General features: G+C 41.1%; 2 protein-coding genes across 3 annotated transcripts; one reads left to right on the forward strand and one right to left on the reverse strand.

Moving 5' to 3' along the window:
- Nucleotides 1-8,904: 8,904 nt before the first annotated feature.
- Nucleotides 8,905-13,483, forward strand: pcgf1 (polycomb group ring finger 1). Of its 2 annotated transcripts, none has more exons than XM_037262449.1 (9): nt 8,905-9,028; nt 10,492-10,597; nt 11,252-11,404; nt 11,477-11,548; nt 11,639-11,744; nt 11,817-11,859; nt 11,987-12,073; nt 12,163-12,243; nt 13,257-13,483. In XM_037262449.1, the coding sequence occupies exons 1-9, from the start codon at nt 8,942-8,944 to the stop codon at nt 13,305-13,307; spliced, it is 786 nt and encodes a 261-aa protein (XP_037118344.1). In that variant the 5' UTR covers nt 8,905-8,941; the 3' UTR covers nt 13,308-13,483. The 2 variants fall into 2 exon arrangements, with proteins under 2 accessions (XP_037118344.1, XP_037118345.1); XM_037262450.1 differs by having other exon boundaries at nt 11,990-12,073.
- A 5,661-nt stretch (nt 13,484-19,144) lies between these two features.
- lbx2 (ladybird homeobox 2) lies at nt 19,145-21,477 on the reverse strand. Its single transcript, XM_037262505.1, has 2 exons — nt 20,731-21,477; nt 19,145-20,019 (listed from the first exon to the last, which is right to left on the reverse strand). Exons 1-2 carry the CDS (start codon nt 21,077-21,079, stop codon nt 19,523-19,525), a joined length of 846 nt encoding a protein of 281 aa, XP_037118400.1. The 5' UTR covers nt 21,080-21,477; the 3' UTR covers nt 19,145-19,522.
- Nucleotides 21,478-25,438: the final 3,961 nt, after the last annotated feature.

Below are 25,438 nucleotides of genomic sequence, written 5' to 3' on the forward strand. Positions count from 1 at the left end.
ATCAGCAGTTTACATTGTCTCGGAGCTCTCGCTATTTGCTTTTGGCGAGGCGTCGTGTCATTACATGTCATTTGGAGATCTTTTCTGGATTTATGCTTTTCGAGGATTATTTTATTAGGATGATTCACGGCGGCTCTCCACGAAGGAGCCTGTGTATACTTTATGCGGCCGACTGGGCCCTCTTTGATCGCCTTGGCTTATTAGAATGACACGGCGAGGTCCGCTTGATCCCTATATCCAGAGGGCATCCAAGCTGAAGACCACCCAAAAGTCGTCTAGCTCTTGTCGTCATTAGGGTCGCCAGTCAGCTCCAGCCCAGCCTATCACAGCGCTTACCAAACTTTTACGTCCATTGCCACACTCACAACTACAGATTTTTAGTCTTCGATGAACAGCTTGTTTTTGAAATTTTGAGGACGCATGGAAAACAGCATAAAATATCAATTGGTTTCATTCATGTTAAATATCATTACACATTGAGTAAACATTAGACAAATGGATGATAGATTGTAGATTGTTTTATCATAGTTTTTAAAATGTTACTAACTGGGGGGAAAGTCTTGAATTTCCAAATGTTTGAATGAGAACGACCGAAAGGACAGGTGGAGTTACTTCCAAATCATTTCTAAAAACATACGCCCCATTAATACCGTCTGTGATCTCTCCTTGGGCTCCTCTTTTAAACTGTAACGTCACAAGGGGCTGACGTTCATAATGTGTGAAAGCCTGCCCCCTGGTGGACATGTAGCCATTTTGCAATACTACCGCCCAACAAGTGACGACAAAACGTGAACGTTCAGCAAATACTTTTTTATTCTCCCAATGAATAGTGCAAAAAAATATATGTATTCATGCAAAATACAAACAGTTGTCAGATAACAGATTTAATAATAAATAAAGATTGATTTATTCTTTAATTGGCATCCTTCTGTAGAATTACGTCAGGTTTCATGTGTGCGGTTGCTATGGACTCGCATCTCCATGACACCAAAGACAGATAAGCGCAGCAACTTCCTAACTTCTTCCAGTTGCATTTGAGGGCAAGTGAGAACGTGAATTGGCATCCGCTTATCTTAGAATATATGTGTGGCAGTATTTATCATTTTAAGATTTATTGTAAGGGGTCAAACAGTGCAAGTCTTACCAACTTAAGTGACCTCAGCTCTAATTGAGGCTGTACCCCAATTAATTGCAAGTGTGTGTGCCATCTACCTAAACACCAATTAGAAGAGCCACAAGAGATAATATAAATGAAAACAAATAAAGTAGGTGACATCCATTATGCAATAAGAAACATTGTGAACACTCTTGTGTCTTTTTAAAACGACGTTGCAGAAGCTGGATAACTATCATTATCGTTTGAATCAGGTGTGTTACAGCAGGGAGACATTTAAATCATGCAGGACCAGAATTATATTACACAGATTTTTTTGTTTAGATAATAAAATGTTTAGTTGTTACCTGCTGACAGTTTCGACAGCTTCTCCAGTCTTTCTCGGCAGGTAACTAAACATTTTATTGTCTGAACAAAAGAATCTGTAGATAACATTATGAAGACATGATGAATCTCATCGAAATAATTCCTGGACCAGAATTGCCCACCCCTGCTTTCGATGTGCCAAAAGCAGTTGGAATTTCACGCGACAATATGTGATGGACTGCAAAATGGCTCCTGGAACATCATGTGCCCGCCCACTTTAAATTTTCAGCATCCAAAGCAACAAGATTTGAGACTGCATACGGAGCTGACAGATTCACAAACCAAGTTTAAGAGCCAACGCCTTTATTCCGGTTCAAACACGTTTACATAGTTGAAAGAAAATCATCACTTGAATATAGTCAAAGAATTCATCAGAACATATGTATTCAATTAAAGTGTGTTTATATTTGTACTATATGTTCCACATAATGCGGAAATGTCGTACCGTGACATTATCTTGCACACTTAGTCTAAAGTGAACAACAGTAGGTGGCGACCGCTAAAGAAACAATAAGGAAAAAACACGCTGATTGCCGTCGGCTGACGACGGCCAGACAGGAAGCGGCGCTCGGACGGCCGCGTGGTCACTTCAGCTGGACGTGGATTTGCTCCACTTGCCACACCAACAGGAAGTTGATGGCTTGCAGATCCTGAACTTGATAAGCAAAGTCCTGCTGGGGCCCGCCGTTGAAAGTCAGCTGGAAAGCGCCACTGCCACACTTGATGACAATCTAGACGGCGGAAGGCAGAGTGCCGGTTACTTTCTACGGGTTTTGAATTTGGGTGATGATTGAACGCCGACTTAGCGACGGACGTCACCTCGAAGGGGAGTCCTGGTCCAAAGTGGTTTTGTTGGGGAAGGCTCCCGGTCAGCTTCTCGCCCAATTTGCCGCTGACATTGGCTTCCATGGTGAAGCTCTTGGCGCCAAAGTCGATGTTCAGGTGCAGCGCATTGTTGCCCGTCTCCTTGCCGCTGCTGTCCACGTCCAGGTTGATCACCAGTCTGCAAGCACAAATGTGTCAGCTGCCTTCTTTGGCTGTGTGTGTGTGGTGGTGGTGGTGGTGGGGGGGGGTCATTACCCGGTTGCTTGGGGAGTGGATTGTCCCTTGATGACGAGTGTACGGCCCACGCTGAGACCGCCCAAGCCACCTTGGAAGCCACCTTGGAAGTCGCCCGTCTGCGCGCACACACACTGGAGAAAGACGGGAACAAGTAGGCCATGCACGCGCTTTGGGGACAGCTCCAGTGGACAAACAAAGGCATTTGGTTGCATGTCTTGAACAATGCCCACTGAAGGTGTTGAGAAAGCTTCACACGATTGCCACGGGAGAGTAAAAATGCTTTTGGGCATCCACAGCACAAACTCACATCGCTGTATTTCATGTAGAGCTGGCACTGGCACGCTACATCCCGAGAGGAACACGACGCTCCATTGGTGGCATTTGCGCACATGCCCTTGTCTGAAAATGCCAAAAGTTAAATACATTCAGGCAAAAAAGTGACTGCACACAAGTCAATTTCTTGAGGGCTTTGCCAATTATGAAATTATACAACTTCAAAAGGGAGAGTCCAGTCATATACGTATGACCAAATCTGAAAGTTGAAAATGTGCGGCTTTGATGGTCGTTGCAACGGAGGATGACCTTCCCCACTTGGCCAGTAGGCAGAGACATCTTCTGCACGCGGGAAGTCTGCCCTCCTCGGTGGGCGGCCTGACTGAAGGCCTCTGCTTGCTCCGACCTTTTGTTGGAGGAGGAGGAACGCGGCTCGTGGCGGTGTTGCGCAACCCTCTTTTAAGAAACTCACGCTGCAAGTCGAATGCTCTCATAAACTTTGAGTTCCAATTTGTTCGTCAAAAAATTTGACTTCCTTTCTTAAAATATAAGCCGCACCAAATATTTTTCAGTGTCATGACACATGAACGCTGCAGCCGCAAAACAAGGTGTGCACTCACCCCTGGGCACCTTGCAAATGTAGGCCGCCCTAAAGCGACATGAGTAGTCGTTCCAGCGACCATCATCAGATCGCGTTATCTCACAGCAGCTTTCCTGTCCTAAGTAGTTGTCTGGCTGTCTGGGTTCCCAAGCCCTGCAAGAGAGCAAATGTGGGGCACACAACGCAAGGATTTGAAAGTAGTAACTATTTCAGTCATGTTTTCAAGTCTTTCAGAGATCTTGTTTGTGAATATTGAGGTATCAAGTTGAGTCATCATCATCATCATCATCATTTAAAGCAACAAGTGCGCAAGACTTGAAGCAATTCACCATCTCACAAACTTGTCGGGCTTTCTCACTGAAGGGCACTCACGAGTAGGAGAAAGGTGTTCCGTCTGTCCACTGCCACACAGTGCTCCCAGGCGCCGCACGTCGCAGGCCAATCCAGTACCAAGAAGAATATTGACGTGCTCGTAGCGCCAGCCACTCCTGCAAGGCAAAAAGTGAGTGAGTGAGTGAGTGAGTGAGTGAGTGAGTGAGTGAGTGAGTGAGTGAGTGAGTGAGTGAGTGAGTGAGTGAGTGAGTGAGTGAGTGAGTGAGTGAGTGAGTGAGTGAGTGAGTCGAGGTACCTGCTCCTGTTGGTCCCTAATGCTCGCCAGGTGGCCTCCCTTGGAAACACAGTAGTCCTCAGCCTTGTCCCAGTCCAGATCGTTTGTTCCGAAGAAGTAACAGTAATTGTTGTATTCCTGCCATTCGTTAGGACACACGGACACCGCTGGAAAGAGAACAAAAAATCAGATGAGAGCTGTGCCAGCATCCAGCAGATGTCTCCACATGCAGCAAGAAGTAAAGGTGGGGTGGCTTGTCTTGCAACAATGTCAACATTTCTGCAAGGAGCAACTTTGGTGGGCGTCAAAGGGCACGCGTGTCCATCCTGTAGTGCCAAGCGGCGCCTCTGAGTAGCGCTGCCGGACAAGACGTCTAATGCAGGCCGTTGCGATCACAGCCTCAACCCAAACAGGACAGAGTGTATTCACGCAATGACGTCATGAACTCGGTTTTAGGCTTATTTTTTACAATTTGGTGCTTTTGATAGGACATCGGGACTCGGTTACGGCAAATGTGAAAAAGCCTAGGATGTCCTCTGTTAGGGCCAACGGGAACTAACACAATGGCAAGTATGGTTTGAGCGATACGGACCAAAAACATACAGAAAACACAAATTAATTGCTCGTTCTCAGGAAAGGATAAGGTAGCGGGTAAAACAAGTAATAATAAAAACAATAACAACAATAAAAATGAATAATAATTTATTTTAGCCCGTTTTTAGGTCTGGAACTGTTTCAAAGGGCACTTGCCTACGGACGGGAATAGGTGGGAGGGAAAAAAAATACCGCTTTCTGCACAGTAACAATTGCCCACCCCCACTGACGGTAAAGAAAAAAAAAAAAAAGAACTTCATAAAATGTTTTTAAAGGGCTTGTCCTGAGAGCATGCTTTTATGAAATGATCCGTTCTTCCAAAGCTGTGCCTTTGAAGACATTTTTTGGTAGTTGTCGCAGTTGAACTTTAAAAATCCGATGGCATATACATATAGGTCGTGCTTATTTAAATGTGCGAGTATCACCCTGAAATCTGCTGGGTCAAAGCAAGTTGAGTCAGTTTGACCGTCCAATTTTTGACCAAGCAGTTTTACAAGTGTGCCAGGAGAAAACGTTCAAAACCTCAAAGTGATTCCAAAAAGTTACAAAATTAAGTTGCGTTAGATTTGACCAAAGAATAATACATGCAATTCTACACCTGACATACAAAAAGTGAAGGCGGCCTTTCCGTCCGAATAGAAGAAGTGAATAAATGCTCACCGATACAGGTGGGACGCAGTGCGAGGGCAATCATGAGCCAAGCGGCGAATGATGGAGCCATGTTCGGGATGTGAGGACTCGGTCGTGGACCCAATTCAGTCGGAAACACAGCAGCAGAGGACTCGGGAGGATGCTGGTGCGTCGTCTGGCGCCTGCCTGCCTGCCTGCTACACTGCACTTGGAGCGTGTGCAAGCCAGCTCCTCACAAGTCGCCCCCCACCCACCCACGCACGCACGCACGCACACACACACACACGCACACACACACACCACGCACGCCACAAAGGATGTCGAGATGATGCTCTCCACGCTTTGCGTGACATTATACATTATACTTTTGTACATAAAAAAAGTAAAACTTTGAACTGAAAATACCTGTGCTGCGCTTGACGTGGAAAAGTAGACTTATACGAGTTTTGTACACAAAAAAAGTACAACTTTAAACTGAAAATACCTCTGCTCCACTTGACGTTGAAAAGTACAACAGGATGTGCGTGACGTCATTCCAAAGCCTTTAAAGACAAGCAATAAAATAAAATAAAAACAGTAACAGGCTTTGAAAGTGTAGGTGTTGGATAGTGATAGCACCTCAGTGGGTACGTGAGCGTTTAAAATACAATTTAAACGTAGCATCCAGGCAATGAAAGATTGAAAAAAAAAAAAAAAGACCTTGGTGACAAAGGTTCACTTATTGCCACCGTGAATGACAAAGATGCTCAGTCAAGCACAGGTGGGATTAAGCGTCTCTCTAAAATATCTCCACGACATGCCAAAAGACTCAGCTCAGTACAACTAGACAATAAAGGTCATCTTGTCAATTTTCTTTCTCACTATATTTTCAGATGATATAGCTTCAGTTTGTCTGTTTATTTGAAATTAGTGACGTGAATAATTTTCTTCTTTGAATTTGTACCATGAAACCAACAGAGGACATTGTTTATTGGCTGAAAAACGATTTCACACGGGGTACACGTGGCTGAAAATAGGTTGAGCACCACTGCACTAAAACAAGGGCAGAAAGTCACATTCATCATCATTCAGGAGCCAGCGGCTGCATTTCATTTCTATTTCATTTCCTTCAAATAAAAATGACAGCAAGTCGGACGAGGAGTGAACAAGCGGGACACCTCCTGTCCAAACGGGCTGTACAAAGGCCTTGAGCACAAAAGTGTGCACATCCCAGCATCTCAACAGGTGAACGTGGAAAAAGCAAAAGGGAGTCTGGGATCAGAACTGTCTTTGGATTTCTGCGAGGCTTTGAAAGACTTGAGGGACCGTTTGTATAAAGGAAACTTCACTTCCCAACCACGTTTGTCAATATGGGCGCAATTGTACTGGGAAGAAGAGGTGAGCCTCTGATTGGTCGATGTCGCGACCACATCTACTCGGGTGTACGGATCCGTTCAAGGTCCTAACACGTTTGATGACATCGCATGCGGGGGACCCCAACCTGCCCATCAATGGCGCTTTTGCACTATTGCGCAAGATGAAATCAGCAGCGAAGGCGTTTGTCAGCTTGGTACGGACCATTCAGTTCAAGGACAACTTGAGCCTTGTTTTCTACTTTTGGGCGGCCCAATCCGGCTAGCCTCTTTGCAAAGCTGCCCGCGTGCCATTCGTGCGGAGATGTTGACAGGTCGCTACAATGTTTCCACGTGCGGCATGCAAGGAACGCTCCCGTTTCTCCACAACGCCGCCGATTCAAGGTCACAGTGATATGTTTCACTTCAGACGCAAAGACCAATACTTTGATACTTTTAAATACTGTATTAAACAAGCTGTCCCCGGAAATGAACTGACGTGTCTTGCATGTACAGGTGCAACACGCACCTAAATGAGAATGTGTGCCCCCTCCCTCCCTCTCGCCATTTTACCGTCAAACTGTTTCTTTGTTTGTTTTGCAGTCATCTGTTGAGAACATTCATCAAATTGTTACTATGAGACATTTCCAGGCATGTGCTACATGAATTGTTTATATGTTCCCAATTGCTCATGATGACAAACACTACAAAGGCAAGTTCCAAATCTTTTTGCAGTCACTTCTTAGGAATAGTCTTGTACTTCTGTCTTAAGGGCTCCTTATCTCGTCTTATTAACTTGAACAAATCTGCACCTTTATTCAAATAATATCAATTTAAGTAGCCACAAAACCCCAGGGCTGAAGAGTCAGAGATCAGGTGACTGACTGACTGACTGACTGACTGATGGAACGACACCTTCCCCCCCCACACACACACTCTAATTGCCGTCCCCTGTGCCCTAGGAGCTCTCTGATTGTCCCCCTTGCCGATATCACCCTTCTTTCTTGGTTCTTGTCAGATGTGCCCTATAACTGTGTGCATAGTCATAAAACCCTAGAGAATAGAGGCCCTCTGACATTGCAATTGCCATCCGCATCAGTATCACTGTCTCTCCATCCCCCGAGCACCTCGACCCTTGGGCCACTGGCCCGGTCCAAAATACAACCCGGTATCTGGCTACATCTGAAATCAAATCATGAATCAAATCATAAATTTAGCATGGACTTTAGAGAACTTTATATAAAAAATGGTTCCCTGATAACCCCCCCTCCAATAAAGTTTAGTTCTTCGTAGCTTTGCGGCCTCTGTGACAGTTTGACGTGTCAAGAGAACACCTGGGAGTGTGACGTTATCACATTCTGTCCTTTGATACGTACATAGCTAGGAAAGCAGCAGTGCCTACATCAGGGCCCACATTAATCAGGGCTAGAGCCAAATATGTCTTCCCTCTTCGGACATCAACATTTTACATTTAATAATTAGTATATGGTTTGTAGAAAAGTATCTGTTGCTCGCTGGATCACTGACTTGATGTTCAGAACCGTACTCCAGGACATCAGCAGGGCTGCGAATTATGTGGTTATAGCGCCCTCTATTGTCCAAGTAGTTCAAAGCAGGCAATTCGCACATCAGGGAAAAACAAGGCGAATGTGTCATTAAAATGGTTTATTCCTTTTCCTAAACCCCAAATCTTGGATTGACTTGGCTGTCCCTCTATAAAGCCATTTACAGGTAGATTGTTTAAGAGAATAATATATATTTTTTGTTTTGTACGTATTTATGAAGAGAAAAGTTCATAAACAATTTTGTGAATCTGTGATTCAATTTCTTAGTTAGATTTTCAAACTTTAAATGTAAGACTTTTCAAATAACTGAGTATTAATAAGAATACATTATAATATAACAACTAATAAGAGTTTTTAATTAGGCACAACTACATAGTTTTATCAAGAGACACGCACACAAACACACGCACACGCACACACGCACACACACACACACACACACTTATTTATTTATTTGATTAGATAGATAGATAGATAGACAGACAGACAGACAGACAGACAGACAGACAGACAGATAGATAGATAGATAGATAGATAGATAGATAGATAGATAGATAGATAGATAGATAGATAGATAGATAGATAGATAGATAGATAGATAGATAGATAGATAGATAGATTTTCTTGTGAGGTTTATGTGATGTGTGTGCGTGCGTGTGTATAAGTGTGCGTGTGTGTGTGTGTGTGTGTGGGGGGGGGGGGGGGGGGCATGAATGGAGTTGCTTTCGACCTTTCTTATCGTGGGGTCCGCAAAAAGGACACTTCCGGTTTACCCGGAAGTCAGCGTAATTCCCAAAGATGGCGGAGCAAGGTCCGATGGCCATAGCGATGCGGCTACGAAACCAGCTACAGACCGTCTACAAGCTGGACCCTCTAAGAAACGAGGTGAGCGGGATGTGCTTCACTGAGGCGATCGCGCGGAAGGAGCCGCAGGAGGCCGATTTAAGCGTTTACAAAGCAGACACTCGCTCGTCTGTTGTCGCTGAGCTGATGGAAAGAGCGGAGAAGGTGGCGGAGATGAAGGAAGGAGATGCTGGCGGAGAGTGAGCATATCTTGTGTTATCAAGTCAAACCCCCGCGAAAGAACAGCTCCGGTATGCTGCGTTGGCCAGTTCCACACTCGGCAATGCGTCGCTTTTATCAGCTTTGGAGAATGTAAACACCTCCACGGAGTGCCTGCTGTTAACCGAGTACACGCGCTCATGTGGTCTGTCATAAGCTAGCTGCGCGTTCGCGGAGCTGTAAAAGTGCAAAATTTTGTACTCGAGTTTCTTTCAATGACATGTTTTAATTCTGATGATAAGATAAGTGACAGATGCCCTCTCACCCCGTCCGTCCTTCCAGTAGGAGGTCGAAGTTCATGCTCAGTCACTCGGCACTGCAGTTTCGTTGCATGGGAGGTCCACGGTGGCAAACCGGACCCTGTATAGCATTCCCGGCGTCATTTCAAGCAAGCCAAATGTGTTCGTCGTATGGAGTAGAGCAGAACAATGTGTGTCAAAGTCTGCTTTATTGTCAATTTCTTCACATGTCAAGACACACAAAGAGATCGAAATTACGTTTCCCACTATCCCACGGTGACAAGACATAGTATACAATATACATACAAGTAAACAACACAAAAAGTAAAAATAATAATAAATAATAAATAAGAGAAGCAAAAATGGAGCAAGTGTGCATACAGCAGACAGTCAGAATATAGCGCAAAAGTACAGGGTGTGTGGGGGGGGGGGGGGTCAGTAAATTGAATCTTATTCACTCCAAGAACGCTCTCTGTCTCTGCTGCCATAATTAATAGTCCAGTGTTACTCAGAATGTAGTCTGATTTTTCTTTCGATTCTTTTCCATAGCGCTTGTCCCCACGGGAATTGCGGTTATCCTGAAGCCTATCCCAACAGTTATCGTGCAGTCGGCGGGAACACCCTGAACTGTTTGCCAGCCAATCGCACGGCACACATAGACGAGCAACCATCCACATTCAAAGTCACACCTATGAACAGTTGTCTTCCCAGTATGATTTTAAGAAATTCAAACAAAAATTCCCCCCTGATTTTGATATGTTGAATTCTTATCCGCGTTGTTGGGAGACGTTTTTTTTCGGGGGGTTAATTGTTATTGTTTTATCCCAATGCGTTTGATTGGCCGTCACTTACACACCAATTTTGGCTGTTTGGGAGCCTGGTCTGGTCCCACTGAATAGCAGGGGTCTCCAAATCCTCTCGATATTATCAATTTCAATTCATAAGTAGTATGGATGCCGGTCTTGGTATGATGTGTTCCGTTGTGTGTGAGGTATATGTTCTGCAAATGAAACAGTGCCTCTAATAATTTGATGTCTGTGTTGTCAGGAGGAGGTGAAGTTAAAGATAAAGGACCTTAATGAACACATCGTGTGCTACCTTTGTGCCGGTTACTTCATCGACGCCACCACCATCACCGAATGTCTGCACACATGTGAGTACCCCAAACATTTTGTTGTTGGGAGTAACACTTATTCACTGAAATGACCTCCGAACTTAGAACTCTTAGAGAAACTCTCTAATAGTTTTGTTTTGTGCAACCAATATGGAGTTATTAGTTTTAAGGCCAATGCCAGTATTTGGCTGAGGAAAATTCTGATAACTGATTAACTGACTGATTATTTTTCAAAAACAATATCTGATGAATGAAATAACTTCTCTTTAGGCTCCTTAACACTTAAACAATAAATATATGAATTACAGGTGAACATTTAACTGCTTTGAAATGCTTTATTTTTGTGATAAATTCCACACAGGCCAAACACCTTCACGTGGGGCCCATTAATATTATTAGCTAACATACAAGCAATACTGTACAGGCGAAAATGTAACAGCAGAGGAGATGGAAAATAAGAATATCAATTAATTTAATCAAACAATAACACCACCGTTCCACCGGGGGGCGCTAAAGTAATTTAATCAATTTATTACTTTGCCCTAAACGCAAAGGAAAACGCAAAAAAATGGAAACAAAACGACAACTTAAATATTGAATGGATTTTTTTTTAACTGTCAAAATGATCTTTCTGAAACATTTAGGTGGAATTGAATCAAATAATGACCTTTGCCTCTTCTGTATCCTTTCCAGTTTGTAAAAGTTGTATCGTCAAGTACCTACAAACCAGCAAATACTGTCCCATGTGCAACATCAAAATCCACGAGACGCAACCCCTGCTCAACCTCAAGCTGGACCGCGTCATGCAAGACATTGTCTACAAGCTGGTGCCTGGCCTACAAGAAAGTATGTGGACTCCTTCCCATTGCAACTTCCAAAACGTGAGTACCCGACTGATTTCGCTTGTGTTTGACATAGGCGAAGACAAAAGAATAAAGGAGTTCTATCAGTCGCGGGGGTTGGAGAGGGTCATTCAGCCTGCGGGAGACGGTGAGTATGACAAGAAAAATGAATGCAATTGGTTTTTAATGATGTTCATTATAATCATCGATCATGTGTCGTGTGCGTTGTTTGTTCTAGATTGTGTGTCGGAAGCGTCAGGTTTACCGTACACCAGCTTCGACCACTCAAAGGCTCACTTTTACAGATATGACGAGCAGGTGTCGTTGTGTTTAGAACGGCTAAGGTGAGATGTGAGCTTTCAAAATGCATCAACAATTAATATTAGGGTGAATTATTACCTTTTTTTATTGTGTAGTTCGTCACTCGCAGGGAAAGATAAGACGAAACTTGCATTACAGGTCAGTCATGTGCACACTCTAATTATATATACAGCTCATACTGAAAATTATACACACTGCAGTTCAAAGCCTTTCTGGTTCCGGAGACATTTGATTTATTCAAACAATTTCCTGTGTGTATGCGCAGCAGAAGTTTGTGCGTTGTTCTGTGCGAGCGGAGGTGAGGCATCTACGCAAAGTGCTTTGTCATCGGCTTAATGTGGAAAAACATCAGGTTGGTGGCATGCGCTCCCTCACTTCCTGTCTATTATTTATCAATTATTTGTGATGATTATTATTGTTGTGATTGCGTTTGTCGTGCAGGTCCAGATGTTGTTCAACAACGAGTTTTTGCCCGATCACATGACCATGAAGCGCTTATGGTTATCACACTGGTTTGGAAAGGTGACATGACACATCAGTTTATTTGTACATCAACAGTAAATTAAATTTGAGTATGTGTGAGGGGGGGGGGTGGGGTGCCATCAAATAAAGAGATTTATAATTAACACAAAACAAATTCAAACTTAAAATGAAAATAAACAACATATATACCAAATGAAAGTAAATGAAACAAAAAATTATTTTAAAAAAAATCAATAAATAAAATATAATTTTAAATATTATAAATAAACCAACTAAATCATACATTTAACTCAGAAGAAAATTATTTTTTTTGAATAACACTCAAAATAAATACAAAATGAAAATCATTGAAGTAAATAAAATACACAAAATGTCCATCCATCCATTCATTTTGTAAACCGCTTGTCCCCATGGGGGTCCTGGGCGTGCTGTAGCCTAACCCATCAGTCATTGGGGCAGGAGGCGGGGGACACCCTGAACCGGTGCCAGCCAATCGCAGGGCACACCCAGAAACGAACAAACATTCACACTCACACCTACGAGCAATTTGGAATGCTCAATTGTCCTACCAAGAATGTTTTTGGAATGTGGGAGGAAACCGGAGTTTCCGGAGGAAACCCTCGCTGGCACGGGGAGAACATGCAAACTCCACGCAGGGAGGGCCAGAGGTGGAATCAAACCCGCATCCTCCTAACTGCGTGGCGGACGTGCTAACCAGTGCCGCTACACAAAATGGAATAACGTTAAAATACAAAACAACAAACAAAATTATTGAAATTACATAAAAATAAAATTGCGTAAAACCAATAATATTTACAGTACACAGGCCAAAATAAGATAAAAATAATATGTATAATACGTAAGCAAAAGTAACTAAAATAGACATACAAGTATCAGAGGATCTCTGGCAGAATCTTCCCAGTCCATAATTTAGCTAAATGCATCTACTGTACATTTTGAGTGTTTTCCAAAACTTAGATTGAAAGGATGGGAGATGAAATATGTGAATATGAAATGTACTTATCATGATATATGATTGTTTTGTGTGTCAGGCGCAGCCACTAGTGCTTCACTACACCATCAAGGACAAACGTAGCAGATAGAACTGTTGGACTTTGGCCTTCCTTCTTTTCTTCCTTCGTTCCATCCTTCACCAACACAGCTGTACATATTTTGTATAATACATAATTCTATTTTAATAATAGTCTTTGTGTACATGAACTTATTTTCCCTCCTTTTTGTATTTTTGAAAATAAATTTAAAATATCAAACAAGTAAAGGCTGGTGTCACTATTTCACTGCAAAACAAGAGGGAGACAGACATCCATCTTAAAATTATTTGTTGAAGGACAATTGACGTGAAAACGTGTTGAAGGTTCCAACTGGCGAAGCAGCAACAGTAGAGATAATGCAGTGCCACCTTGTTTCCACCAGATGGCGACCTTGTTCTCTTTGCATCCGGAATTCAGGTCATATTACCGCATTTTAATAGTCGAAATGTTCTTGGATCGTTGAGCTCGCCGTGGCACACTATGCTACTTATATTTAATTTATACACACATAAAAGTGTCACATGGTCGTAAATAAACACTCTGTTAATGTCTTCTGTTACGCGGTGGTGCAAAATTAAATATTGGCCTTCTTCAAAAGTGGACGCTGACAAACTGTTTTGTCTCGTCTCGTCTTGAGTGACTAACAAAAATAAAGAAATATTTAATGAAGACCTCAGAGAAAATGCAGAATTGTTATCTGGACAACACTGGATTAGGGAGATATACTTAATCGAGTGACCAGTGAAAATACATGTTTTACTTAAAAGTAATTTTGCCATAATTCATTGACAACCTGACGCTATTATTATTATTATAATTGTATTATTATTATTAATACATGTTGTAGTAACAGTAGTGAGATACACGTGAAATAATATGAACAATAACACATTAAGACACAATATACACATTAAATGCACACGTTACAATCACAATAATAAATGCATCACGATATAGTGCGTTTTTATTTTTCAAAAAAAATCCCACTAAAATAATACACTTCATAACACAAACACGCACACACACGCACACACATACACGTTCACACACACACCCTTAGACACACTAGAGCAGAGTTTCCCAACGGCACACCAGTGTGAGAACGTGAGAGATGTTCAGCTGTGCCGTGGAAAATTGTCCAACATTAAATACCGAGCGCATTGTAAGCAGGATCGCCAAACCACAGGTCAGTTAGCGCAAGGCCTGGTCAGCCACTTGCTAATCATGCGTGCGTGGCAAATCGGAGAATCTTGAGATTTCATGTTGGGGCATCGGCACATACTCAGTATTATGTGCGTGTGTTGCTGTTAGTGTTGGCTCGTGAGTGAACGTTTCGTTCAAAAGAACGATTTTCTTTTCAGTGAACGAGAGTGAACGAATCACTTCCTGAAGTGATTCGTTCTTTTTTCAGTTCATATGACTTCCACCAGTAGGTGCCGGTAATGCACATTCAAGCTGGTGCCACCTCGCCGTAAATCAAAACGAAGAAGAAAATGACGTAACTTCCCGTTCACGAACGAGTCGTGAAATGCTTTTCCCGTTCACCAACTGAACGGTGGTCTGTGAGTGAACGAGTCAGTGAGTGAGTGATTTGCATTTCCAGTTCATCGCGTGAACGGATCAGTGAGGGAACGAATCCTGACTTTCCCGTTCGCGAACGAGTTAATGGGTGAACTGCCTTCCCGTGCATCAACGGATCAGTCAGTGAACGTGTTGCGTCTCCTGGCGTGAACTATGTAAGCCAGAATGTAGATTTACTTTTAATATTATTATTATCAAATAAACATTTATGTTAAAACTTGTCTGGTGTTTTATTCCTTGTTTTTTTATTCGCCAATTAAAACATAAAAATCGGACATTTGGTTAACTGCTTTATATGACAATATGTGTAGGTACACCTCATGGACACTTCAATAGGTACACTACACGAGGTAAAAAAAAAAAAAAAAAAAAGAATAAATAAATAAGAAAGTGTAGCGAACGATTCGGTGAACGATTATTTTGAACAAATATTTTGAGTGAACCGATTCTAAAGATTCAGTTCTTAAAAGAACTGGAATGCACTAGTACAAAAGAGTGCAGACGGCCAAGGACTGCCAGGTCTAAATAGCTGACTCGTTAGTGACATGGGCTCTCGCTCGGAAAGAACTTGGTTCGATCCCAGGTGTGAGCATATACCTAAATGTGCTTTTAGAATTGGAACCTCGCTGCATATGCAAACAAATACAAGTATTTATGTGTGAATACATAAGGTGGCCCCGCCCCCAAGTTGGCGGAGCAAACCAATGGATCACGCCCACTACCTAGGGGGCGGGGTGGAATCCAGTAGTGTAAGGGGCGGGGGAAGAGAGATAGGGTTCCAAAGTAGGGTTTAAAGCTAAGGTTAGGGGCGGGCCACTTTATGTATTTACACATAAATACTTGCATTTGATGGCATATGCATACGCAGCGAGGGTCCAATTCTAAAAGTGTGCCTAATAACAGGCCACTTTATTAGGGAAATATCATGGTCAAAGGTCACAGGTGTCAAGCTCTAGTCCTCGGGGCCACGTTCCAACATGTTTTCCAAGTGACCCTCGTTAAGCGCACCTGCGTGAAAAGTTTTTGGTCACTTTCACGTTCCGCAAGAGCTAAAACTTTTCACGCAGGTGCACTTAACGAGGGAATCACACGGACACTCCATTAGGTACACCGCCATTTTCAAGTGTACCTAATAACAGGCCACTTTATTAGGGAAATATCATGGTCAAAGGTCACAGGTGTCAAGCTCTAGTCTAAAATGGCGGTGTACCTAATGGAGTGTCCGTTTGATTCCCTCGTTAAGCGCACCTGCGTGAAAAGTTTTTGGTCACTTTCACGTTCCGCAGGAGCTAAAACTTTTCACGCAGGTGCACTTAACGAGGGAATCACACGGACACTCCATTAGGTACGCCGCCATTTTCAAGTGTACCTAATAACAGGCCACTTTATTAGGGATATATCATGGTCAAAGGTCACAGGTGTCAATCTCTAGTCCTCGGGGCCGCATTCCAACATGTTTTCCAAGAACTGATGGAATGCACATCACTAGTACAAAACAGTGCAGACGACCATAGGCTGCCAGGTCGAAATAGCCGACTGGATAATGACATGGGCTCTTGCTCGGTAAGAACTTGGTTCAATCCCAAGTGTGAGAATATACATAATTGTGCTTTTATTGTGCAATTAACCCTTTATTTATTTATTCCTTTTTTTTTACCTCGTGTAGTGTACCTATTGAAGTGTTCATGAGGTGTACCTACACATATTGTAATGTAAAGCAGTTAACCAAATGTCAGAATTTTATGTTTTAATTGGCGAATAAAAAAACAAGGAATAAAACACCAGACAAGTTTTAAAATAAATGTTTATTTGAAAACTTTTAATATAGAAGCTGGTGTAACACTTAACAGATTTTTGTTGGTGGTGTGCCTCGAGATTTTTTCCAATGAAAAGGTGTGCCGTGAATGAAAAAAGGTTGGGAAACACTGCACTAGATAATGGTCAAAACAATACACACATACGCAATACTAAATAATATTATGCAACACAATCATAAAACACACACACACACACACAATAAATGTGCACACAAACACGTAATACATATATTAATGCACGAACAAACATATGTATTCATATTACACACAATAACATGCGTACATAGAAAATGTATCCATCTTATATTATGATTATGATGATAATGTAAGTAGACTTTTAGCACTTGCTTGCATCCACTTGCCACCTACCCCCCACCACCGCAACCCCTCCCCACCCTGTCGGGCCTTGGGTGGGTTGCTTGTTGTGAGTGGGCCTAATAAAATGGGGGTGGCCACTTGACCTTTGACCCCGTGTGATCGCAGCCCATTACCTCCTTTGAGAGGTGGGAAACGTGCACACGGCTTGCACAACCGCACACATGCACATTTACATTGAGCCCCACTTCACTCACACGTTTTTTTGACATTTATATTTAGGATTGCTGTTGAAAAGCTTTTATCTCCCAATATTGTCATGAAAATAGTTTTGAAAATTGTTTTGAATGTGTTTTTGTTTGTAGGTAAAACCAGAACCACTGACAACAACAACGACAACGACACAACAATGTAATTGTATTTTGTTTTGGGATTAAGAACAACAACAACAACAGCAACTACTGCTACTACTACTTCTACTACTACTACTACTACTACTACTACTTTTACAGATACATGCCTTTTGTTTGGTATGGTTTGTTTTTTTAGACAAAATAAGAAAAAATACTTTGGATGAATGGTGCCTTGTTTGTGTCGTTTCGAGGAATTGACATTGATATAATTTCAAATTACAAAAATGGACGTGCTTTGTTTTGGTTGTTTTTTTTCACTAAAATATTTATTTTTAATCTCAAAATCAGAATTTACATGCTTTTTATCATTACTGGATATATGGCCTGTGCACACTTTGTTCTGAGTTAAAAAAAAATGTCCATCTTGCTTTTCTGTTTTGTTTTGTTTTATCGCTAAATGGATTGCATTTACCTTTTGCTTTGTTTTTCCAGGTTAAAGGAAAAAATATTGTTTTCAGATGACTTTTCTTCTATTTGGTTTTCTTGCTTGTTGAACATATTTCAAATCACAACATTTATAGATACATGCTTTTTTGATTTTAAGATAAAAAAAATTGTTAAAACCATTAGATTTTAATCTACTGTGTTTTTTGTGTGTTTATAAAAAAAATGCATACTCTACATAGTTTTGTTGGAGCTGTTGGTCTTTTGATGTAACAGATTTTTGTTGTTGTAGTACTTTTGAAATCACAACATTTTAGGATATGTTCTTTGTTTTGTCTAATTGTTCATCAGTTGTTGTCACTTTTTAAAAAAAAAAAAATGCGGCTTTTGACCCAAACGGCGTCATGGCGTGCCGCCGGTGCGTGCATGTTCTTCACGAGGCGTGTTGTCTTCACACGGGGCCCATTTGCTATTCATGGCTGCGCCCCTACCTCTCTCCCACCCGGCTTGGAAGGAGGCCAGATGCGTGGCAATGTTAGTGTGGTGCGTACGTGGAGCGATCAATCAAGTGTCTCCTCCACGGAAAGATGCGTGGAAGCATATGGCGCAGGGGGCGGCAGAAAGCTGCGAGCTTCTTGTGTCAAGAGGACACAGAAAGAGAAGAAAAGGAAGAAAGCTCATAGTGACGTCATGACACAATCACACTTTAGTTGTTTTTTTTTAGGGGGGGGGGGGCGTTAACCAGGCGTCTGTTTAACAATGTTTGTATAGCCCCCCCACACACATCCAATTAAACTTTTGTTGCTTATATATTTTCTTTTTCCTCCTTAGAAAATGCATGGTAGCATTTTGCATTTTAATATAAAATAACAGATACTATTGAAGTAATGAATCATATGTAATAACAGTCTATATATACATAAGTTTATATCACGAAGCCCCGCAGAAATTATTTAACTCACCTATAGGTTCACAATGTATTATAATAATAATAATACTAAGACTAAAATAAAGCAGTTTGATTTTACCATATTTAAACACAAATTCACTGTGGAAATTGAACATTTTTTACAGTAAGCTACATATTTTAGATTTAATATTGATTGCTATAAGTTCATCTCAATGTCAGTTTTGTAATTTATCATTAAAAAAATAGATCACATTTTAAAATCGTGTTGAGCTTTTTGTCATTGTTTTACAATTCCATCTATTAAAACATAATTACTGTGGACTGTTATGAAAAAATATCACATTTTATGTCAATAATAATATTTACCAAGGTGATATGAATTGCTAAAATTATACTTTATTTTTCAAAGTGAAACAAAAATAAATCGATTTGACTCAAAACTGTCTAAATCGATCAATCAAAAATGTCTTTTCTTGAAATATCGTAGAGTCTTTATTTACACAGATGCGGATTAAATACATTAAAATTCTCGTGTTGAACTTCATATATATTTATATATTTACTGTATATGTACACAGGCTGCAGTGGCTCATCATCATGATCATCATCATCTTGGTAATGGCCTTTTAATAATGGCCTGTCACTTATCCAAACTGGAGTAAAAAAAGTGATATGAGCTACTAAAATGTTTATTAAGAGAGTAAGTCCTCTTTAAAAGTCCCATAATAAATTAAATCGAAGGAAAGAAGAAGAAAAACACTTCTTTTTTGTCAATATCCGTGCAAAAGTTTGGGAAATAAAAAAATGCCCCTTTCTAAATATTTTCTGTTTGTAAAAAGCAAGATGTCAGTCGTCAACTTCGATCTCCTCGTCGTCCTCCGAGAACTCGTCGGTGGTCTGTCCGCGTGACGAGGAGGGCGACTGGGGGAAGATCCGGTGCGAGGAGGGGGTCCCCCTGGCCGGGGATCCGCCCGGAGAGCTCCCTTCGCCGCCTTCCCCTCCCGCGCTTCCTCGACCTCCCCCCGGAGCCTCGTCATTATTGTCCATGGCCACGAGCTTGTGGAGGGTCTGCGGCGTGATCTTCTTCAGTGACTCCACGTCCGCCTTCATCTCCTCCAGGTCGCGCTTGAGTTTGGCGCGCCGATTTTGGAACCAGGTGATGACCTGCGCATTGGACAGGCCCAGCTGGCCCGCGATCTGGTCCCGGTCAGCCGGAGACAAGTACTTCTGGTAGAGGAAGCGCTTTTCCAGCTCATAGATCTGATGGTTGGTGAAGGCCGTGCGGGACTTTCGCCGCTTTTTGGACGCCTGCCGCTGGCCGAACGCGTTCAGGTGTTCCCGACCTGCGAGCAAACGATGGTCTTAATAATAATAACAACAATAATAATAATAATAATAGTTATTCCAAACACCAGGCTGATGCATTTACGTTAAAAAGACTTTTTCCGGAGCTAATATGCTGGTGCCAGCAATTTAATTTGATTGAATATTTACGTAAGAAATGTATTATTTATTTCACGACTGAATATCAAAGATGATAACGAGATATCGCTGATTTTCCAGTCAAGTGCAATCTGAAAAGACACGCTAGTCTAATAACGTCAATATGGTAATTTTATTGTCACGCCTCCAAATGCGTAGATACACAGAGAAATTACCACCTAAAATGATTCATGATTCTTAATGTTGTCTTTGTTCATCAGTTTTAGCTTCATATTTTGACTAATGGCATATTTATTAGTGGCAAATTTATGTCATGCTATCACGCCACCAATGCGCAATTACACGCACAATAGGCAATCACGTTATTCTGTAATTCAAAGCAAACATAATTACTTTAATATCTATATAGACATATCATCTGTACTTAACATTTTTTGGTCAATTCCTATCTATCTATCTATCTATCTATCTATCTATCTATCTATCTATCTATCTATCTATCTATCTATCTATCTATCTATCTATCTATCAAGACATGATACACATTCCCCAAGAAATCGGCTTCTCAAACTATTTACAAGCAATACAGGAGATCAACTTGTTTGGCGTACCTTCGGCCGCCTGTATGACGTTGACCTCGAGGCCCTTGAACGTCTTGCTGGCCAATTCCTCCAGGGCGCACAGCGGCGACGAAGGCGTGCCGATGCCGTTCCGGGCGCCACTAGCAGCGGCCACCTTCTCCAGGACCCTCGGCCTAGTCGGACATACGCTGGACGCGACAGAAGAGGCGGCGGATTTCTTGACCGAGGGCTTACTGAGGATGTCCTCGATACTGAACGGCGTCAGTGGCTTGTTGGAGTTAGCCGGTGGCGGCAGCTGGTCCAGAGGGGGCCGCCGCCTTCTGTCCTCGCCGGCGGACTGCAACACGGAGCCCGCCTTCATGTCTTTACTAGAGGTCATCGCCCGGAGGAAGAGGAAAATAAAACCAAAAGGGAGTGGAGAAATAGTTTTCTATTTCATTCGTGAGGCAGCGTGGAGCGTCCACAAGTGGTTCCGGGGGAGTTGTGCTAAAAGTGTGTCCGCCTTTGCGCTCGCATATTCCGGCAGCGTTCATTCGCTCGCCTCCCCCTCCCGCCCCCGTCAAAAGTGCGCCTCTAGTCCGCGGAGCTCCATGCAAATGCTCGCCAAGTAGCGTCGGTCTTGCAGTTTGGGAAAAAAAAGGACAAGTAGACGGAGGAGAAAGGGGGTGAAAGTGTCCCAAAGCAGGAGGAAGCAGAAGGTGACTGCTAACGAGTTGTTGTTGATTGGCCGAGGCTCAATTAGAGCGAGGCGACACCACTTCGCTGACCCTCCACCTCCTCCACCTCCCCCACCGCCACAACCACCACAGTTGCGTCTTAAAGGGCCGCGCCCCAAAATACGCACTCCGAATCAGGGTTGAGAGGGGAGGAGTCTGATGTTGCTGCCGATGATGAGGATGATGATGATGATATGCTTCCAAATATTTACTCTTACGCATTCTTGTACAGAAAGAAGTCCACTCACACAATAAATACATACCACAAAACATGAGTTGCTAAGAAGACAAGTCGTGCGTAATTACGCACTGAAGTGGACCAATTTGACACATTTGAGGTTTCTGCTGACAAAAAGGTACAATTAAGTAAGCCCAAAAAATTTGCATCGTTAAAATACAATTAATTATGCAAAATATGTATTAAAGAATAATAAATAACACGAAGTTACAAGGTTAAAAAACGTAATTTCCCACTTCCACATTTTATTTATGAATGTAGTTTGACAATGTTTGATTAGTAATTGGCTATAGTTATTAAATAAGATGGGATGGTATACATGAAATGCTTGTTTTGATTTTTTTTTTTTTTTTTTACAGACACATGATATCTGTTAAAACAGACCATAAAAGACATACTCTATAAAGATACCACACACAGGTTATGTTTTGGTTACTTAGATTATGGTAGACATTTTTTTAGCACTTTATTTGAATTATCATGTTTTCAATATCCTTTAAGGATACATGCTATTTGTATACAGTTTATTATTGATACGTTTTCAAATACATTTTAAATTGCACGAAAACAATAAGGCCAATATAACAAGTGTTTTTATTTATTTATTTCATACTGTATTAGTTTTGTCTCATTGATATGTGATTTTTGCATATTTACAAATAACAATTAATAATGCTTGATCGGTGAGAGTCTATTTTACTCATCAATATCGAGTGTTAACATTATTAAAGACATACTGTATATTAAAGAAGTGACTTTTTAAAATGTATTTATCTGTCTTTCAACGTGGCTCCTACGTTAATCACACACGAACGAGGGCCTGGAGCTAATTTTGTGGCGTGTCATCAATTGATGTACATCAAATATGAACCATTATATACTGAATAAAGGTTTGGATGAGATATGTGCACGTGGAAGGAAATTTGTTTCTTTCAATGTTCAACCAAAAATAAGCATTTTGGCCCAGGTGATGAATAAAAAGCTTTTTTTTTTTTTAAATCGTTCGGCAGCACGTGTATTTTACACTTTTGACGTGTCAGCATTTTTTCCTCCCTTAGTGTGTTCGTGTGTGTTGTTTTTAAAGTGCACTCAGTGGTTGGCCATTTGCATGGCAGGAAGATGCGTGTTGTTACGTGCCAACATGACCATATGGTGACACGAGAAGCCATAAAACAGCAGGGCTTTCTATTAAATCTGCCTTAGGGGTCTTTTTTTTTATTATCATTATTATTTAAGAAAGACGAGTGTACTTTATTAAACACAACAATTACTTTGAATTAAAGAAGGCACTTGTAAAATTGAATTTGTAACATTGGAATATTTTACGGTAATACAGTTTTTCTAAACGCCGCTATTTTTTTTTATCGATGAATAAAATCGTAAAATTAGATTTTTTTTTGCTTGAAGCTAAATCACTATCACTTGACCCCATCAATCATCAAGTCTTTTAATTAGATAACTCCCGTTCGACATTCTCGCTACATTCGCGCCTGCCTACAACGAGGGAAAAAAAATACAAAAACACAAAGACGTGTGGGTAAAACTCGTGGTAATATTTATATTATATAAAATACTACGATAAAAAGTACACCGCATAATTAAAAGTACAGTGAGACATGCTGCAGCACCTAAAGGCAATTAGTCTCAACTAATTAAATAAGATGCTTTAAATAGGCTATTATGAATTCAAACATAATTAGTGTTCAAAATGGAGGGCTTTTTGTGGATGAGCCACAGTGCAAGGTTTTTTTTTTAAACAGAACATCAATACGTTTTACAAACATACACATCTTAAGTCATAAATATAGTCACATTTAATTCATTTTAGGAATATATACAACGTAACAAAGAAAACGTATTTACTTCGATTTTAGCACCTCTGTGGAAGACTAATTGTTTTCTTTATTTTATGTAAACCAGGGTTTTAAAATCGAGCAAATGTGTTTGCACATTACAATTTGGTCTATTTTTTTAACAATATTTCTTATTTAATAATGCACACATTTCAAGTCATTTTATACACCAACAAAAAGCAAATCCAATACAGTAGTTGTATTGAAAATGAAGATTGCTTTCCGACGGTTGAATGTACAGCAATACAGTTTTGTTTTATCCAGTGAAGGGAAAGCTGCAATTTAAATGACGATTAATATTTTGTTAGCGTGTGAGTGCATGGTGTGCTTTTGTGTGCGCGGGCGCCTGCCCTGTGTAATGAAAGAAAACAGTTGTAAACGCCTCCTGGAATCTGCTAGGAGCGACGTTTGGGTCCACTCGGATATGGCTTGCTTGCTGCTTTGTTGTCGAGTCGCCTTTCCGGCCCAACTATTACATAATGAGAGTCAAATGTGGTATTTACTCATCACTTTTGTCTCAATTGATTTGAATTAAAATCAATAACGCACTAAGATAACTTTTAAGTCCTAAAACAAGAGAAAACGTGACTTTCTGAGTGAACCTTCGACAGCTGCTCACCGGAGAAAGGGACATGCGTCTTTACAAGCCGCCACCGAACGCATTCTTCTCGTGACAACAGCAGGTGTTTAGATAGTATGATCAGCGACGTTGGGAGGGGCGGTGACACGCCCTTTAATTGTCATTTGGAAGTCGCCGGGACATTCCGTGAATCATTATCATCGTCCCCTCACCTTCGGTTCTTTTGTTTTAGTGCTTAGAAAACATAAAATAACACAATAACATAAAAATGCATCCTAATTTGAAATGTAATTAGATTCAAACAGTTAATAACAAAGACAGACGAAATTTTACGTGTCTTCAAAAAAATATATAAAATTTTAAATTTTACATCTCACAATAACGAGCTAGCCAGCTAGATTATTTACAAATGTTAATATACATACAATATGATAGTCACATTTGTAGCATCATTTTTATTTATTTATTAATTTTGTAACTTCAAACAAAATATATTTTCACAAAACTGGTAGAATACTGGCAATGCTCCACAGACAGAAAAACACTGTCCTATGACATTTAAATGTTACAAAAATCCATTTGAATTTGGATGGATGTACCTAGACTATAGCTAAAATGGCTATCTATGAGATCAGAATGAACACAACAACAGAACAATATGTAAATAGTTACTTTGTTTTTTAAAATGCTTAAAATAAACTAGAAAAAGGGCAGCAAAAATCCAATGAAAATTAAAGTGATAAAAAAATACCCAAAGAAATGTAAACGCAAAATAAAAATACAAAAGCAGTCTAATTTTCTAAATGAAAACCCTACAATTACAGTGGTGAAACAGTAAAAACATTAAAAATCTATGAACCTTCAAGGCTGGAAGTTATAATTTTTTCATTGTGAAAATGTTATTTTAATAATCTATTCCATTGGATGAACGTGCACATGATAGTCAAATCCAACTGGTTAACTTTGCATCGCTTGTACTGCTATGCATTAACAGTCAGAATTATTCTATTGTGATTTCACAAATCAGTGAAACACACTACATGCATTGGACAGATTTTCCTCCCCTGTTTTGGTATCATATGCGTTATTCTGTTTTTTGTTTTTAAGAAAGAAAAGCTGGCCTCCATTCAGGACTATTAAGGCCTATCTTTTCATGTCACTGGCCATATCTGGCCAAATGAAGACAAATGTTGGCGTGAGAAGGCCGCGTTCCAGGAGATCCTTGGACAAATTAATCACTGCAATTCTATCCTCCGGCACTGGGGCAGTGCCCCCGCTTCTCCTGCGGTCCCCGATGCAACATTGCTCGGGGTAATGAGGCCGGCGCGATGAGCGAGCCGAGTCTTCCGAG

This window comes from Syngnathus acus, chromosome 10, assembly GCF_901709675.1.
Source record: "Syngnathus acus chromosome 10, fSynAcu1.2, whole genome shotgun sequence".
Classification (NCBI taxonomy): Eukaryota; Metazoa; Chordata; class Actinopteri; order Syngnathiformes; family Syngnathidae; genus Syngnathus; species Syngnathus acus.